The sequence below is a fragment of the Rhinopithecus bieti genome, unplaced genomic scaffold (assembly GCF_001698545.2).
Source record: "Rhinopithecus bieti isolate Rb0 unplaced genomic scaffold, ASM169854v2 scaffold_1557, whole genome shotgun sequence".
NCBI classification, from domain to species: Eukaryota; Metazoa; Chordata; class Mammalia; order Primates; family Cercopithecidae; genus Rhinopithecus; species Rhinopithecus bieti.
The window spans coordinates 43876-62209 of record NW_016803512.1 but is presented as its reverse complement, the minus strand read 5'-3'; the positions used below and the strand labels follow the sequence as shown (position 1 = coordinate 62209).

The following is an 18334-nucleotide window of genomic DNA, read 5'->3' as shown; positions in this document are numbered from 1 at the left end:
TCACTCTGGCTGAAGCTCAGTGTGTATTTGGGAAAGGAGGAGGTGAGGAAGGAAATAGAAAGCTGGGGAAGGGCCGCGTGGTAAGAGCTTTGGCACCGTTCTAAGAGGTGGAAACTGTCCCATGGAGCACTGGAAATAATTGAAGGATTTGGGCAGGGAATCGTATGGTCCTTGATATCTTAGAAAAGTTGGTCTGAATCAGAAACAGTTGAGTCTCCATCAGTGTAAGAACAGCTAAGGGACCTGCAGCGTGTCCTTACTCTGGCGAGCATCACCACCCTGAAAACGAGAGTCCAGGGACGTGGACAGAGCTCCCAGCAAGTTACAGAGCATTGTTAGGACACCACCATCTATGTTTAATGAAAATTATGTGTATGTGTCATGTGCACGTAAGCCCAGAGAGAAAGGTTAGGAGGACACACCTTAATTAACTGGTGACATTAGTGACACTTGGAATAGGATTGAGAATGGGTCCTGTGGAAGGGGACGTTGTTTACATGTAGTTTTAATTTTCACAAAGAGAATATATTTGTGACGTTCTTATGTGATTTGAATTTACAAGAATGGTCATGTTAGAAGTATCGTGATCGAAAGTGAGGCAAAACGCTGGGCATGGTGGCTCACGCCTGTAATCCCAGCACTTTGGGAGGCCGAGGCAGGCAGCTCACCTGAGGTCAGGAGTTTGAGACCAGCCTGGCCAACATGGCAAAACCCCATCTCTACTAAAATACAAAATTAGCCAGGTGTGGTGGTGCATGCCTGTAATCCCAGCTACTCAGGAGGCTGAGGCAGGAGAATCGCTTGAACCTTTGAGGCGGAGGTTACAGTGAGCCGAGATTGTGCCACTTCACTCCAGCCTGGGTGACAGAGCGAGACTCTGTCTCAAAAGAAAAAAAGGCAGGAAGCCTTGCAGAACAATTGCAGTCATGGAGGGAGGTGGGAGGGTCTGGATGAAGGCACTTGCCATGAGTTTGTGAGGGGGGAGGAGGAGGCGCCCACGTGATCAGGGCACAGGAGCAGGTGTGTGTGTCATGGATCTCGCTTGAGATGTGAGTGAAGTAGTCAGGTGGAGATCGCTGGTGGGCAGGTGTGTAAGTGACAGGGCCGAGACTCAAGGGAGGTCAGGGAGCCATCAGAATGACAGGGGCGTTAGAAACGTGGAGCTGGCCGGGTGAGGGGCTGAGTAGAGGCCCGAATTTCAGGAAACAGCATTTGCGAGGTGCTTAAGCAGGAGGAATCTGACAGAGCCCGAGAAGTAATCAGAGGAGAGAAATGGGGAGGGGCCATTGTGGCAGTGGGGACTGAGCGCGGTTGGGGGACTGAGAGCGGTTGGGGGACTGAGAGCGGTTGAGCTAGGGGGGCTCTGGCTCTGGGGCTCTGGCTCAGTGAGGACCACGTGGGCAAGACAGTCGGTGCTGTGAGAGTGCAGAGCAGGCAGGTGGCGCCAGCAAAGTCTTCCCTGGGGAAGGGCCCAGGATCCAAGAATGTGGAGAATTGCTCCAGGCCTAAGAAATGGTGTTTGTAGGCCAGGCGCGGTGGCTCACGCCTGTAATTCCAGCATGTTGGGAGACCGAGGTAGGCGGATCACGAGGTCAGGAGATCGAGACCACAGTGAAATCCCGTCTCTACTAAAAATACAAAAATTAGTCGGGCGTGGTGGGGGGCGTCTGTAGTCTCAGCTACCTGGGAGGCTGAGGCAGGAGAATGGCATGAACCCGGGAGGCGGAGCTTGCAGTGAGCCGAGATCACACCACTGCACTCCAGCCTGGGCAACAGAAGCGAGACTCCATCTCAAAAACAAAAGAAATGGTGTTCTTGAAGGTGCGGAGAAGCAAAGTCAGTGAGAAGAAGGCGGAACAGGTTCCCGAGAGAGCTGTGGGCCCTGTCACAGGGTTTGGTTGGTGCTTGAGAGCCAAGCACAGGCTCTGAGGAACCATAAGTAGCACAGGGCAGGCCCCGGCTGCGTTCTGCAGCCGCCAGCCCATGTGGAGAACCTGAGGGCCACAGTGCAGGGCTTGTCGGGTCCAGAGGGCTCAGTGACGGCCCCTTGTGCCGTGGGTCCAGCAAGGAGCTGCAGGGCAGGCATCCTCGGTCCCCACAGCCCCTGTGCTGGGGAGAGCTTTCTCCTCCCTGAAGAAAGTTCAGATTTTTTTGATATGGGAACCACATTTGTCTATCTTTTTAACTCTCCTTTGGGAGGAATACGCTACGTGGTCTGGCCCTGGCTACCTCTTCACCCTACTCTGCCCTTCATTCAAGGCCTCTGATCACCCTTGGCCACCCTGCAGTTTGTCAGGGGGCCAAGCAGGCCCCACTCAGGGCCTCTCCCTTGCTTTTTTCTGTCTGGGACTTTTCTTTGTGGTGGTCATGGGCCCGTGTGGCTCACTCACTTCCTTGTGCTGCACAGGCTTCGGCTCACACAGGCACAGCTCATCTGACACACGGCCCTCCATCCCCCACATCATCTCCTCAGCCTGCTGTTTCTTTTCCCTCCCTGTGCTTAGCACTGTGTAACAGTACCTATTTCTTCACGATCTGTCTCTGCCTCTGCATTGTAAGCTGCCGTAGGGGGACTGCCTGTTTCATTCACTCCGTTTCAATCCTGTTTTCCGAGAACCTAAAACAGTCCCTGGCAAGGGTAGGCATCCAGTTACATAATGAATGCATGAGTGACTTGGACTACGTTAGTGGTGTTGGAAACAGAAAGAAGTGAACCAGTCCCAGAGATGTCCAGGAGATACACCTAGCAGGACTGTGAGACATGGAAGATAGAGGAGATGGGGTAACAAAATAAAAACAAACAAAAGGGAGATGGGGTTGTCAGGGATGCTTGCTTGGTTTCTGGCTTGTTCTGTGATGGTCGGTGATGTCATTCAGTGACACAGGAACACTAGAAGGAGATCAGATAGGGAGGTGATAAAAATTTGGTTTTAGATTAATTAAATTGAGTTGTTTTTGGTTGACCTAGTTATCCCAATGGCGATGACAAGTAGTGTTAATTTTGGAGTACAGTACCTCAAAATATAGACTGAGCATGAAATGTAAATTTGGAAGAACCTTATCAATATAGGATAATTGAAATAATGGGGGAGGGTGAGTTGGCCTAGGGAGAGCATTCATATTACAGTAAGAGTGAGAAAGAGCCTAGGACTGAATCTTGAGGAACTCCAGCATTTCAGGAAGCCAGGCAGAGAGAAATGAACCCGTGGGGAAGACAGGTGGAAGCGTACTCTAAGGAAAATCAGGAGAGGCACGTGACATTGGAGGCAAGGCTCGTGATGGGATGGTGGCAGTAGATGGGGAAAGGTAGACGAATGTGAAGCAGGTTTGGTTGGCAGAATAAACAGGTCTTGGTAATTGATTAGATGAGGGGCTGAGGAAGGGAGAAGTATTAAGGATAACTCTTAAGGTTTTGATTCAGAACTGGTGCCATTTACAGAGACATGGGGTTGACCAGGTTGGAGGGAAGAATCGTGGGTTTGGTTTTAGGTGTGTTGACTTTGAGGCATGTAAGCTGCTGTCTTGCTTAGAGGATGAGTCTACAATTGAAGTTGTCTGTGGAAAGATGCAGAGTGAGAAGAATTGGGGGCATAGAACTAAAGCTAAGGCACTCCAAGGATAATAAACTGTGGTACATCCACACAGCTGTAAAGTGGAATGATGGGGTGATCTCCAGAATGTGAGAGTAAGTACAGTACAGAGCAGTTAGTATTGTTATCTAAGAAAGGTGGGTGGGGGATGCCAAGAAGAGTGTGTGTATTTGCTTATACTGTCATGGACCACATAATGTTTCAGTCAGTGATGGCCTACATATGTGATGATGGTCCCTTACATGATAATACTGCATTTTTCCTGTCCCTTTTCTATGTTTAAATATGTTTAGATGCGCAAATACTTATAATTGTGTTATAGTAGCCTACAGTGTTCAGTTAAGCAACATGCTGTATAGGGGTGTAGCCCAGGAGCAACAGGCTATACCGTATAGCCTAGGTGTGCAGTAGCCTGTACCATCTAGATTTGTGTAAGTACTCTCTGTGATGACTGCACAACGACAACATTGCTAACAACGCATATCTCAGAACATATCCCAGTCATTAAGCAGTGCAATTATTTGTTTTTTAGAAAGATAAAAGCAAAAGAAAAAGAATAAAAAGAGATCAATAAAGATGGCTGTCTATAAGGTGAAGGAATACAAAGGATGGAACGGGGTAGAATCTAGAACTCTGAGGTCTCATAATTTTGACTTCAGAACTATAAAAAAGGTTTATAAAATTATAAAAGAGGCCGGGCGCGGTGGCTCAAGCCTGTAATCCCACACTTTGGAGGCGAGACGGGTGGATTCACGAGGCCAGGAGATCGATGACATCCACTCTTGGCTAATACGTGAAACCCCCCCGTCTCCTACTAAAAAATTACAAAAAACCAGCCGGCGACGAGGCGGGCGCCTGTAGACTCCAGCTACTCGGGAGCTAGAGACAGAGGAGAATGGCGTCAACCGGGAGGCCGGAGCTTGCAGTGAGCTGAGAGCCGGCACTGAGCACTCCAGCCTGGGCGGCAAGCAAGACTCCTCTCAAAAAAAAAACAAAAATACAAAAAAAAAGCTTAGCTGGTCCGAGTGGCGGGTGCCTGTAGTCCAGCTACTCGGGAGGCTGCAGGCACGGAGAATCGGCGTGAACCCGGAGAGGTGAGCTTGCAGTGTAGCGAGATCCGCACTGCACTCCCGCTGGGCGACAGAGCGAGGCGAGACTCCGTCTCAAAAAAAAAAATTATAAAAGAAAATTAAACAAAAATGAGCAAGTACCCCCCACATATTGAGAGCAGAATGAAGCAACCCTAATTGTGTTCCAGATTGGTGGCTTAGCCACAGAAAGAAGTACTCGAATTGCCTTTACATTGCAGCAGTTTGACTTATTAGTGGTATGTATTCTAAGGGCAAAAGTAACTGGAAGCAATAGTGTCAATTTTGATGGGTGTGATAAGAGTAGTTTTGATGTTTTTGCAGATGAAGTGATTGCTGTCTGGGATTTGCTTTAGCATAATCTAGTGGAAGAGATGTAAGGATTTGTATTAGTTTGCTAGGGCTCCATACTGAAGTACCACACACTTCGTGGCTTAAAACAACAGAGATCTACAGTCTCACAGTTCTAAAGGTCAAAATCAAGATACTCGCAGGGCCCCACTCCCTCTGAGACTCTGTGTAGAATCCTTCCTGGCCTCTTGCTAGCTTGCAGTGATGGCCGACTTGGAGATCTCCATGGCCTGCAGCTGCGTCAGTCCTATCTGTGCCTCCGTCTTCACACTGTGTTCACCCGCTGTCTTCACATCATCTTTCCTTCTGGATGCCTGTGTCCCGATTTCCCCAGTTTACAGGGACAGCAGTCACGGTGGACTAGGGCTCACCCAATGACTTCATCTTAATTTGATTGAACCTGCAAAGACCATATTTTAAAATAAGGTCACCTTCTGAGGTCCTGGAAGTTAGGACTTCTACATGTCTTCTTTGAGTGATACAATTCAGCCCATAACAAGGTTATAGATAGAATAGTGTTGGTGGTTACTGAAGCTGGCTTGGAGATTCATTGTACAGTTCACACTACTTTTACATATGCTGAAAATTTCTACTTTAAAAGCTTTACAGATAAGAGTTACCACAACAAAATTTCCAGAACAGCTTTTCTCTTTTCCACCAGCACAAAGATTATGGAGGATGTTTACAAATATGCAATACTACCCCCATTACAGTTTATGTATGGTTCCCATCAGATTGCTCCCTGAGTTCTCTGACTCCAGAAAACCCTGTGTGACTGCAAATGCAAGTGACATTTTCATAGGTGGAGCTGTTACTCTGACTGGCTGTGGGACAAGGTGATTTCCGTAGGTGGAGCTGTTACTCTGACTGGCTGTGGGACAAGGTGATTTCCGTAGGTGGAGCTGTTACTCTGACTGGCTGTAGGACAAGGTGGGGGTGAATACTCCAGCAAATAAGTCTGGAAAACTGACTTGCGTTCAAAGACTTGGGTGTTGCCTTCAGCCCTCGTGCTGACCCTTCATCTAGCCTATAGTTATTCCATTCACATCCCATCTTATATGTCAGTTCTTACAAAACACTCCAGCAACCTCCTGCTGCACCCCTTTTCTATCTGCACCCTCACTCTCTAAGGACAGTTGGATATGATTCTAAGCGCATGGTCACGTCCATTTCTAGCTTATGTTTCTCTTGTAGAAATTGTCACATTGTATTGTGATTACCTGTTGATGTCTTCATTTCTAATGTGTAACCATCAACTCCTTGAAGAAATCAACTGTTCCTTTTAATTACTGGATCCGTAGGGAACTGTGGATCACCGATGCCTAGGACAGAGCCTAATACATAGTAGGTGCTTTTAAAATATTTGATAAATTAATAAAGTAAGGAATGACCACTGCTTTTTGAAATAACATGAGCAATTCTGTGTATTAAGAGGGGTAAATCCAGTGGGAAGTAATACTGGAAAGGCGAGAAACAGGTCAAGGGAGTAACTTAAGGATCAGGAGCAAGTCACTCTACAGTAAGGAGATCCTGAACTTAGACATACTCACGATGGCTTGTTAGAGACATTTTAGTGATGAGATTTAAGAGAATGTGCAGCCTGGGCAACAAAATAAAACCCTGTCTCTACAAAAGATAAAAATATTAGCCAAGCTTGGCAGTGTGCACCTGTCGTTCCTGCTGCTCAGGAGGCTGAGGTGGGAGAATCGCTTGAGCCCGGCAGTTTGAGGCTGCAGTGAGCTATGATGGCACCAGTGTACTTCGGCCTGGGTAACAGAGCAAGACCCTGTCTCTCAAAAAACAAAAAAGTAAAGATTTTGATGAGTGCCTAGGGAAGAGAAAATTCTAAGATAAACCTAAGAATTTATGGTAAAGTAATTGAAGAGATCATGATGTCATTTTGAACTGGAAAACATATAAAAAAGGTTTGAAAAGGAATGCTCTGGGTTCAGATTTGGACAGGCTGAATTTAAAAAGAAAGATACTCAAGTGGAAATTGTAGCCGGCAGTTGGAAAGACCTCAGTAAAGTATTTTTCAGGATAGTCATACACGTAGGAGGTGTGGGAGTGAATGAAATCATCCAGGGACAGCAGGTTGAAGAAACACTGTCTGGGTGTAGTAGGCGTCCAGGTAAAAGAGTCCAGACCTAATAATAGGAATTGGTCAGGGCAGCGGCTGTAAGCAAGATCGTTCTGGTTTCTCAGCTTCTAACCTAGGTCTTCAGCTTGTTCATCAGGTTGCTGAGGCCTGGGCTTGATTCTGGGAGGAAGCAAAGGTTGAACTGAACCTCAGGAGACCTATTTGTAGGCCTCTGGAAAGTTCTAAACAGATCATAAGGAAGAGTTAGGATGTCCACAATTCAAAATTCACATCCGCTTCAGTGAAAAACATGATTTCAGGACTAAAATATTGGCATTTTAGAGTTGGGGTGAGTTTTCCAGAATTGATAATGGACTTTTGAGTCGTAATCACATCCATTAAAAAATAAAAGCTCCCCTATGTCCCATTTGCTTACTCTCCTTTGGAAACTGTTGAAAAGGGTTTCTGCTCTTGGTGTTTCTATTTTCTCCTCTCCCATTGTTTCCTCCCCGCACTCCAGTCAGGCTTTCTTCCCTATGATTCCACTGATAGCTCTGTTATTAAATCCCAAACAACCTCTGTCTTGCTACAATCAGGATTAAGTTTTTAGTCCTCAAATTATTTGCCACAGTTATCATTCACTCCTCCCTGAAGTACTTCTTCCTTTGGCTTTGGAACACTGTACTCTCCTGATACTATTCTTCTTAACCTCCAAATATTTCAGTGTCCAAGTGATTCCTTTCAGTTCTTCATCTTTAAATAAAACCACATGCTGCTGACCCCCAAATGCCTGTCTGTAGCTCTGACCTTCCCCAGATCTCCAGAATCATAAATATAACTAGTATTTCGGTGTCTTCCCGCGACTCTGTTAAGGCATCTCAGCCACCACAAATATACCTGAAGCAGAATGCCCCTCAGACCTGCCCCTTTCCTGGTCTTCCCCTTCTTGGTGATTGGTGGCAGCACTCAGAGTTCTGGCTGGAAACCTAGGCATGATCACTAACTTTCCTGTTTCCCTCTCAGCTTCCTGGGAGTCCTGAGTCTTGTTATTCTCAGTCCCGCTAGCTCTTCCTTCTCAGGACACCCTGGTGTAGTCATCTGTGCCTCCAGCCCTTTCTCACCTGAGGAGCTGCGGTAGCTTCTTCAGTAGCCTCTCCCCTCCCTGCTTCCACTGGTGGCCTGGCATAGTTGGTCCACGCAGCAGCCAACTCAGATGAACACATAATTCCCCAGCTTCCTGTAAGGCTTAAATTCCAGAGTCCTTACCATGACCTGGGCCTTAGAGGATTTGTCCCCCGCCTCCTGCTCCACTCTTTCATTTTGTTTTTTGGTTTTTGTTTTGTTTTTTTGGGACGGAGTCTCACTCTGTCGCCCAGGCTAGAGTGCAGTGGTGCAATCTCAGCTCACTGCAGCCTCCGCCTCCCGGGTTCAAGTGATTCTCTGCCTCAGCCTCCCGAGTAGCTGGGATTATGGGCATGCGCCACCACACCTGGCTGATTTTTGTATTTTTAGTAGAGAATGGGTTTCACCATGTTGGCCAGGCTGGTCTTGAACTCCTTACCTTAGGTGATCCACCCACCTCGGCCTCCCAGAGTGCTGGGATTCCAGCTGTGAGCTGCCGTGCCCGGCCTGTTCCACTCTTATTTTATCATTTCACCATTTTCCCTCTTCTTGCTTTACTCCAGCCAGTCTCTCTGCTGTTCCTGAGTCAGCCACACTTTTGTGTTTGCTGGTTCGTTTGCCCGGGGAGCTCTTGAGCACTTTACTCAGATAGCCACATGACTTTTATTTATGTACTTGTTATCTGTCCCTTCATCCCCCTCCTTCCCCAGCAGGCATGCATGCACACACTCCAAAGTATAAGCTCCTTGAAGGCTGGAACCCCTTCTTATTGGATACATTGTCTGCATTCCCCAGAACATTACCTGGCCCATAGTAGGCACTTAATGAGTATTTGTGAATGGAAAGGATGCTGCCAGCATATGTAAAGATAAACAAGGAAAAGTCATGGAGTGTCTCTGAAGCTGCATGTAGTTCGGCCTACCTGGCAAGAAGCCAGGGGAGGGGGTGAGGACAGGTGGCTAAAGGTCAGGTCAGATAGTACTGTATTCACCGTATTAAGAGACTTCAGATGTGAATCATTGAAAATCTGTTGGAGGACCTTAAGGAAGTTTGCAACATAGTAAAATAATGATCTTAGAAAGATTGGCTGGGCGCGGTAGCTCACACCTGTAATCCCAGCACTTTGGGGACGCCAAGGCAGGCGGATCATGAGGTCAGGAGTTAGAGACCAGCCTGACCAACATGGTGAAACCCCGTCTCTACTAAAAATACAAAAATTAGCCAGGACTGGTGGCATGCACCTGTAATCCCAGCTACTCGGGAGGCTGAGGCAGGAGAGTCACTTGAACCCGGGAGGGGGAGGTTGCAGTGAGCTGAGATCGCGCCATTGCATTCCAGCCTGGGTGACGGGAGACTCCATTTCCAAAAAAAAAAAACATTATTCTGGCTGCACTATGGAGGCTGAATTGACAGAGGGCAAGACTAGTTAGGAGATTATGGTAGAGATAGTAATGCATGGCAAACAAAATACCACTTAAATACCTGATCCCATTGCTCAGGGCTCTAGGAAAGGTGAGGGGCCTTTCTTAACACTAGGCCTAAGGTAGGTTCTGTATCGTTGCCTTACAAGCTAGAATTCAAGTTGCAGAATCTTGCTGCCTTCTTCCTAGCACATATATTAAGCCTAGAAACAATGACCGATAAACACAAGGAAAAGCACTTCATTTTTGCCACTGCCCCTTCCATATATTTGGCCCAAATAATGTATTAAAATTTGATCACTTAATTTAGCAAGACTGAAACAGAGAAGGAACTAGGAAGGTGTTAAGCATAAAGTTAAGAAACTCTGCTTTCCCTTATAGTAAATAGTGTACAGATAGAGGGCATGTGAAGTTACTCAAGGAGGGTATGTGGAGTGAAAAAAACCCTAAACCCTAGGGAATACCATTGTCAAAGAAGGAATGAAGAAGAGCTATCCATGAAGGGAACTAGTGAGTGAACACTAATAAGGGAACAGCAAAAGGTATTGTGTTTATTAAGCAGAAGTAATGTGTAGATGTGTGAAAGTAACTGTCAAATAGGGATCACAAATACAGTGAGATACAAATAATCCCTTTAAACACTTACCTCTACCCCAGGAGAAAATGCTAAGATATGTGTATAACCATCCCCGACAGAATTTAGTAATGAATTGTATTCTTACCCAATTTTAGTATTTCTTCAATTCTGTTCTTGACTTTTCCATGTTAACCATGCTTTATCTTATATATCCATGCCTGTCTTATTGTTGATCTTTGACTCTTTTCAGCCCTCCCATGTAGCGTCTCTTGCTTGATGCATGAATAGGCTAACTTCCTCTCTTGCAGCTCTTGGCTCTAGGCCTGTCTTGTGGCACCTCTTTGTCGATTAATTCAATAACAGGGCCCTCCTGTTTGAACTGGCCCTGAAACCTCTCTAATCACCCATGTGTTGGCCTAGGAGGCAACTTCTACAAGGGTCTGAAATGTGCATGTATGTATAATACATATGCATATTTGTATATATATGAAGTACATAAGTAAGAATATTTGACATTGTTCAAGTTAGAAATGTATACGTAATTAAGGCAGATTAACAAAACATACAACTTTTGTATATAATTGGAGTGCTGTCTAGAGGATCCGTAGGAAAATAGGGCACGCTGATCTGCTTGTGAAGAACGGTTATGTTAGAAAAGGAAAGTGAGATATATACAGACATAGATATATAACTATAATATACTGTATATGTGTGTAAATATTATAAAGGTCAGTAATACATATGTTTAATACTCTGGTAAGTGCTGTAGTAAGGAGAATGGACTGTGGCTGCTCAGAGGATTGAAAGAGTCCATTTTTGAACTGAATCTGAAGGATATAAGGGAATTTGACATGGGGTGGAGGGACTTTCCAGATTAAGAATAATTACACAAAGCCTGGGCCCAGTGGCTCACACCTGTAATCCAAACACTTTGGGAGGCCGAGTTAGGTGGATCAGTTGAGGTCAGGAGTTCAAGACCAGCCTGGCCAACATGGTGAAATCCTGTCTCTACTAAAATTACAAAAATTAGCTAGGCATGATGGTGGGTGCCTGTAATCCCAGCTACTCAGGAGGCTGAGGCACAAGAATTGCTTGAAGCTGGGAGACAGAGGTTGCAGTGAGCCGAGATCGCGCCAATGCACTCTGTCTAGCCTGGGCAACAGAGTGAGACTGTCTCAAAAAAAAAAATTACACAAGAAGATAGATGTCACAAAAAATAAATTGTAGGATTCCATCATGGGTTTTGGGTCCTGACCCCAAACTTCCTTTTTCAACTCATGCTCCCCTTACAACACTTTTCTCTGTTCTTCATTAGCCAATTCTTCTGGTCACTCTTTCTCACCCTCTTTAAATGGGTTTGTTTTATTTTTTTCTTCACCCTAGTACTTAAATTGCTGTCAATTATATTTTATTATACTGTCTAACTGTCCTATTTTTTCTTCTTACAATTTTTTTCATACAGATATCAGGGCCTTATTTAAATATCACTGATATTTATTCCTTCTACACATTTAGTCTCGGTAGTCAAATGCTATGATATCTCATGAAACATCTTCAATTTCTTTTTTTCCCTCCAGGATCGAAGAGCAGTCATAAAACCACAAAGTCAACACAAACACAAGACTCTTCATTTCAGGGACTGATACTGAAAAGATCCAACAGGAATGTACCTTGGGATTTGAAATTAGAAAAGCCTTACATATATGAAGGCAGATTAGAGAAAAAGCAGGATAAAAAGGGAAGTTTTCAGATAGTTTCAGCCACCCACAAAAAAATCCCCACTATAGTAAGAAGCCATAAAAATACTGAATTAAGCCAAAACTTCAGCCCAAAGTCAGTGCTTATTAGGCAACAGATACTTCCCAGAGAAAAAACACCACCAAAATGTGAAATACAAGGAAACAGCTTCAAACAGAATTCACATTTACTTAATCAACCAAAAATTACAGCAGATAAACGCTATAAATGTAGTATGTGTGAAAAAACCTTCATTAACACTTCATCCCTTCGTAAACATGAGAAAAACCACAGTGGAGAGAAATTATTTAAGTGTAAAGAATGTTCAAAAGCCTTTAGCCAAAGTTCAGCTCTTATTCAGCATCAAATAACGCATACTGGAGAGAAACCCTACATATGTAAAGAATGTGGGAAAGCCTTTACTCTCAGTACATCCCTTTATAAACATCTAAGAACCCATACTGTGGAGAAATCCTATCGATGTAAAGAATGTAGTAAATCCTTCAGCCGAAGGTCAGGCCTTTTTATACATCAAAAAATTCATGCTGAAGAAAACCCTTGTAAGTATAATCCGGGTAGGAAGGCATCTAGTTGCAGCACATCCCTTTCTGGATGTCAAAGAATTCATTCTAGAAAGAAGTCCTACTTATGTAATGAATGTGGCAACACCTTTAAGTCTAGCTCATCCCTTCGTTATCATCAGAGAATTCACACTGGAGAGAAACCTTTCAAATGTAGTGAATGTGGGAGAGCCTTCAGCCAGAGTGCATCTCTTATTCAACATGAAAGAATTCACACTGGAGAAAAGCCCTATAGATGCAATGAATGTGGGAAAGGCTTTACTTCTATTTCACGACTTAATAGACACCGAATAATTCATACTGGAGAGAAGTTTTATAATTGTAATGAATGTGGTAAAGCCTTAAGTTCCCACTCAACACTTATTATTCATGAGCGAATTCATACCGGAGAGAAACCCTGTAAATGTAAAGTATGTGGAAAAGCCTTCAGACAGAGTTCAGCCCTCATTCAACATCAGAGAATGCATACTGGAGAAAGACCCTATAAATGTAATGAGTGTGGGAAAACTTTCAGGTGTAACTCATCGCTTAGTAATCACCAGAGAATTCATACTGGAGAGAAACCATATCGATGTGAGGAATGTGGAATATCTTTTGGCCAAAGTTCAGCTCTTATTCAACATCGAAGGATTCATACAGGAGAAAAACCTTTTAAATGTAATACATGTGGGAAAACTTTCAGACAAAGCTCATCACGTATTGCACATCAGAGGATTCATACTGGAGAGAAACCCTATGAATGTACTACATGTGGGAAACTTTTCAACCATAGGTCATCCCTCACGAATCATTATAAAATTCACATTGAAGAGGACTCCTAGAAAGTATAGATTTGTGTGTGTCAAAGCCTTAAACCAAAGCTCATCAAAGAATGCATCTTTGAGAGAGATGTAATAAATGTAATGGATGTGAAAATAAACTATAATAATTTAGCCCTCATTAAGTATTTAATTCCATGGATAAACCTCAACTATATAATTGATATGAGGAAAGTGTTTGTGCTTGTCAGACACTTAAAAAAGTAACCTGAGATGATGAATTTACCACTGGAGACACTGACTTCAGCCATTTGTGAAATGGGTTTCTTTTTCCCTTTTCCTACAGACACACATGCTAGATGTCACGTGATCATCAGAAACAGATTCGAGTGGGTGGGGAGGCGTGCTTTAGCTTTCTCATTAGAAGACCACCAAACGTAATATTTTTATAGCATTTTAATAGCATACAAATGAATTGATCAAATTGTACCTTTTTAGAGAAGAGGACCAAAATAAAAGAAAAATGAATTATGAACTACCTCTCAGTCTCTGGGGTTCGTCCTTTTACTACCCTGATGTCAAACTTGTGCATGGATTTCATTAAAAAAGAAAAGAAAAATCTGGTCTTTTGTTCTAGTAGTTGGGAATTTTCTACTCAACTGTGTCTTAACTTTGTTTTGGTTTTTATTTCTCTGAAGTCATTTATTAGGAAAGTGCACCAGTTATTTGCCATAAACTGTATTAGATAGAAAAACAGGCAATTATTTCAGGTTTAAAGCTACTAAATATGTATGTATGTATTTTTTTTTTTTTTTTGGAGACAGAGTCTCACTCTGTCGCCCAGGCTGGAGTGCAGTGGTACGATCTCAGCTCACCGCAACCTCCACCTCCCGGGAGTAAGAATCAAGTGATTCTCCTGCCTCAACCTCGCGAGTAGCTGGGATTACAGGCGCCTGCCACCACACCCAGCTAATTTTGTATTTTTAGTAGAGATGGGGTTTCTCCATGTTGGCTAGGCTGGTCTCAAATACCTGACCTCAGTTGATCAGCCCGCCTCAGCCTCCCAAAGTGCTGGAATTATAGGCATGAGCCACCATGCCCAGCTGCCCTAAATATGTATTTTTTAAATGTATAATGAACACATCAGAAGAACTTTCAACAAATCTAACACCTGTGGCAAACTCTTGAAAAGGACATTGCTGTGGTCTGAATGTTTATGTTTTCCCCCCAAATCCATTTGTCCAAATGCTAACCTCCAAGGTGGTGGTATTATGAAGTGGGGTGTATGGAGAGGTGATGAGGTCATAAGGGCGGAGCCCTCAGTGCCCTTATCAGAGAGCCCCAAGGGAGCTTGTTCTGCTCTTCAGCCATGTAAGGGCAGTGATAAGATACCTTCTTTGAATCAAGATGGCCATAACCAGACCCCAAACATGCTAGCACCTTAAATGGGTTTCCCAGCCTCCAGAACTGTGAGAAATGTTTTATTAGTTACCTAGTATGATGAGGTATTTTGTTACAGCAGCCCAAACAAGACATGTGAATTGTTTCATAAACTCAGTGTAGTGTGACAGATCCCCGCCGGGTTACCTAAGGGTTTACATCCACTGCTTGAGCCCTGAAGGCTGGGAAAGGCCATGGTGCCCAATCAAAGAGCAAGTGTCCCTGTGAACCCAAACATCCCAGAGTGTCTGGGAACACACTAAGCAAACGGTCCAATCACACACATGAGGCAAAGAGCCAGAAAACTGGCTTAAAAGCAGCTTAGAGGTGCAAGGTGGTACAGATCTCCAGAGCTGTCCTGCTGCCGTCCAGGAGCGCCCTGTATGGAAATCATAATAAAATCTGCTCATCAAGCTGGACTTGTCTGAGTCATTCTTTGGTCTCAGCTCCTTCCCAGTTTGAGGGGGGACATTATAGTCCCAAGTTTTTCTCATAACAGTAAATATTTGTTAACTTTGGAGCAGGCACTGTATATGTTTACAAGTCTTAAAACTACAAGTTTTGGCCGGGCGCGGTGGCTCACGCCTGTAATCCCAGCACTTTGGGAGGCCGAGACGGTGCGGCGGATCACGAGGTCAGGAGATACACCATCCTGGTTAACCCGGTGAACCCGTCTCTACTAAAAAAATACAAAAAACTAGCGGGCGAGGTGGCGGGCGCCTGCGTCCCAGCTACTCGGGGGCTGAGGCAGGAGAATGGCGGGAACCCGGGGGGCGGAGCTGCCAGTGAGCTTGAGATCCGGCCACTGACTCTAGCCTGGGAGCAGCGAGACCCGTTTCCAAAAAAAAAAAAAAAAAAACTACAAGTTTTTAAGATAGACACAGGCTTTTGTTCAAGAAGCCATGAATTGAGGGGAAGGGGATGGAATTGGATTAGCAAATGAGCAAGCAGATTATGTTGCAGTTTTTGTTGTTTCAATAGACATAAGTTACGACAGTATGTTCCACTATGAGAATATTGTAAAGATTTGCACAAGATGAAGAAAGAGACTCATCAAGAGAGCCCGGAGACATCAAAGCTTTCCAGGGGCAATGATGCCTGGGCTCTATTGGGGGAGAACAATAGGAACTCCGAGGCAGAAAGACGCATTCCGATTAAGAGGAAACTGCATGCGCCAAAGTATAGGTGGGTAATAGGGCACATTTGGGAAACTTAATTTAGAACTAGCAAGCAAGAAAATGACCAGTGTTAAAGCTTGAGTAGACGGCAGAAGCCAAATCACAAAAGGCCTTATTTGCCAAGCTAAGGAGTTTGGATTTTACGGTAAAATTGGTGGAGTAAAAGATGGTAGGCAAGGGAAATTGCATAAAAGATAAGCGTATGGGGTTGAAGAAAGCTGATGACTGATGCCCCCCAGGAAATCTGGGCTGTTCAAGTAGTAGGTAAATGAGATCCCAACTCAAACAGGGACAGCACTGACGAAGAACAGGAGACAGATAATTATGTATTAGAATAAATAAGGCATGGTTTTCATAGGCAAGTAGGTGAGAGTGGCAAGTGAGAAGAAACCTGACTCAGGTAGGGTTGCCAAACGCCCTGTATTTAAAGATTTTGTCCTGAATCCTGTATTAACTTGGTTAGGATGCCTTAAATGTATTCAGGGTTTCTCCCCTCATTAATGAAAAATCAGCACTTAAAGCTACGGTTCTGCGTCAGTAATTAAATTGCTTAATTGCAGTAATTAAATTGCAGTAATTAAATTGCAGTAATTAAATTGCTTAAGTGGCAATACAAGCTGGAAATCATACCTCCGCAAATAAAGATCTGAACAATCTCTTATGTTCTCTCCTGTGTGTTTGAGGGAAGACAAAAGACGGAAGTCAGAATAAAAGTACTTGTTTTCCATATTAAAGAAAGGAAAAGATTGTTCTTTTGGCCAGATTCCTAAGTTGTAAAATAATCTCCAATAATTCAACCTTTGGATCAGTACACATGGTCTGAAAAATCAGTGACGGCCTCACTGCCAGCAGCCATGCTTATGAGATCAGCTGAATGACAGCCTCCAGCTTCTGAATGCCACTTAGTGCTGCTTCTAGACCATGATCGGTCAGCAAGTCCCTCCCTCCAGTGACCGTGCTTCTGGAAGTTAGCCAGTCGACAACCATCTAATTCCAGTGACCACACTAACACACTTGAAAGTCTAACAATCCCTGCCTCTGAAAATGTGCCAGTCCCAGATACAGCTGCTCAAAATTTTGGATAAGATCAGCTCTGGCTTTCTTCAGGGATACTGTTCCTGCAAACACAGTTCTCCCTTGCAGGCATGCATAAAGTTGGACTTTTCTGTGTCACATATCAAGTTCAAGTTTATTGTTAGTTTGTAAGTTTCCAACCTTTCAATAGTTCGGCCTCAATTTATTGGTAATTATGCTTCACTCTTGTGAGATGATCAAACTTAGTATTTTCAATTATTGTGATTACTATAATTTATTTTTTATGTTATATTTTGTGTTAAGGATACTTAATATGAGATCTGCCCTATTGCCTATTTTCATTTATGTATATTTGAATCAAAATGCAAGTATAAATTTCATGATTAATTTTCAAGGCGGGGTGTGGTGGCTCACACCAATCCCAGCACTTTGGGAGGCCGAGGTGGGCAGATCACAAGGTCAGGAGATCAAGACCATCCTGACTAACACAGTAAAACCCCATCTCTACTAAAAATACAGAAAATTAGCCTGTAGTCCCAGCTACTCGGGAGACTGAGGCAGGAGAATGGCATGAACCCGGAAGGCGGAGGTTGCAGTGAGCCGAGATCGCGCCACTGCACTCTAGCCGGGGTGACAGAACGAGACTCTCTCAAAAAAAAAAAAAAAAAAAAAAAAAAAAAAAAAAAAAAGATTTTCAAAACATTTGGTATCTATTAAATTAGAGAAAAGATGTTTTGAAACTCTTTCTACAGTACACAATTGTTCATTCAGTATTGAACACATTGGGAAATCAGATACAAGCCAGGATATACTAACAGCTAAGCCTAAGAGATACATGATTTCCTCAAATAGTGCTAAAGAAATGGAGAAAGTAACAAATTTTCTGATGAAAGGAAATTCAGATGAAAATAAAACAACCATAGCCGAAATTATAATGACCTTCCACACTGTATATCACCATCATCAATCTTTTCAGCTCAAATGGCCAATTGGACACACCAAAAGAATTTCCTGGTTCTAAAATTGCAAACGAATTTTCAAGTGCCAGGATAAAATCTGCAGTAATAAAATGTAATCTTTTGTTTACTACTAGACACTATAAAAGATCTAAAATGTCTCTTTTTACAGTATAACCCCAGATGCAAATAATAACAATGAGAATTTTTTTATTTTTTATTTTTATTTTTTTGTGCAATGTTTATCTTTTGGAAAACAGTGCTTAGAAAGCTATCTTATCCCTTCTAGATGAAACCTGGGAAATTGAAGTTTTTTGCAGAAACTCAATTAAGTCAAATTGTATTCCTTTGGTTGATATAATACAAATATAAACGTATGTAGATGTGTAGAAGTGCAAATAATTTTTTTTTTTTTTTTTT

General features: G+C 43.5%; 1 protein-coding gene across 4 annotated transcripts in view; it reads left to right on the top strand.

Annotated features, from left to right (window-relative positions):
• ZNF354A (zinc finger protein 354A) overlaps positions 1 to 13844 on the top strand; it is a 22065-nt gene extending 8221 nt beyond the window's left edge. For all 4 annotated transcript variants that reach the window (XM_017887941.1, XM_017887948.1, XM_017887931.1 and 1 more), the window contains exon 5: positions 11807 to 13844. In XM_017887941.1, the coding sequence (XP_017743430.1) occupies positions 11807 to 13368 (1562 nt within the window). In that variant the 3' untranslated portion in view covers positions 13369 to 13844. The remainder of the gene's footprint in view (positions 1 to 11806) is intronic.
• Positions 13845 to 18334: the final 4490 nt, after the last annotated feature.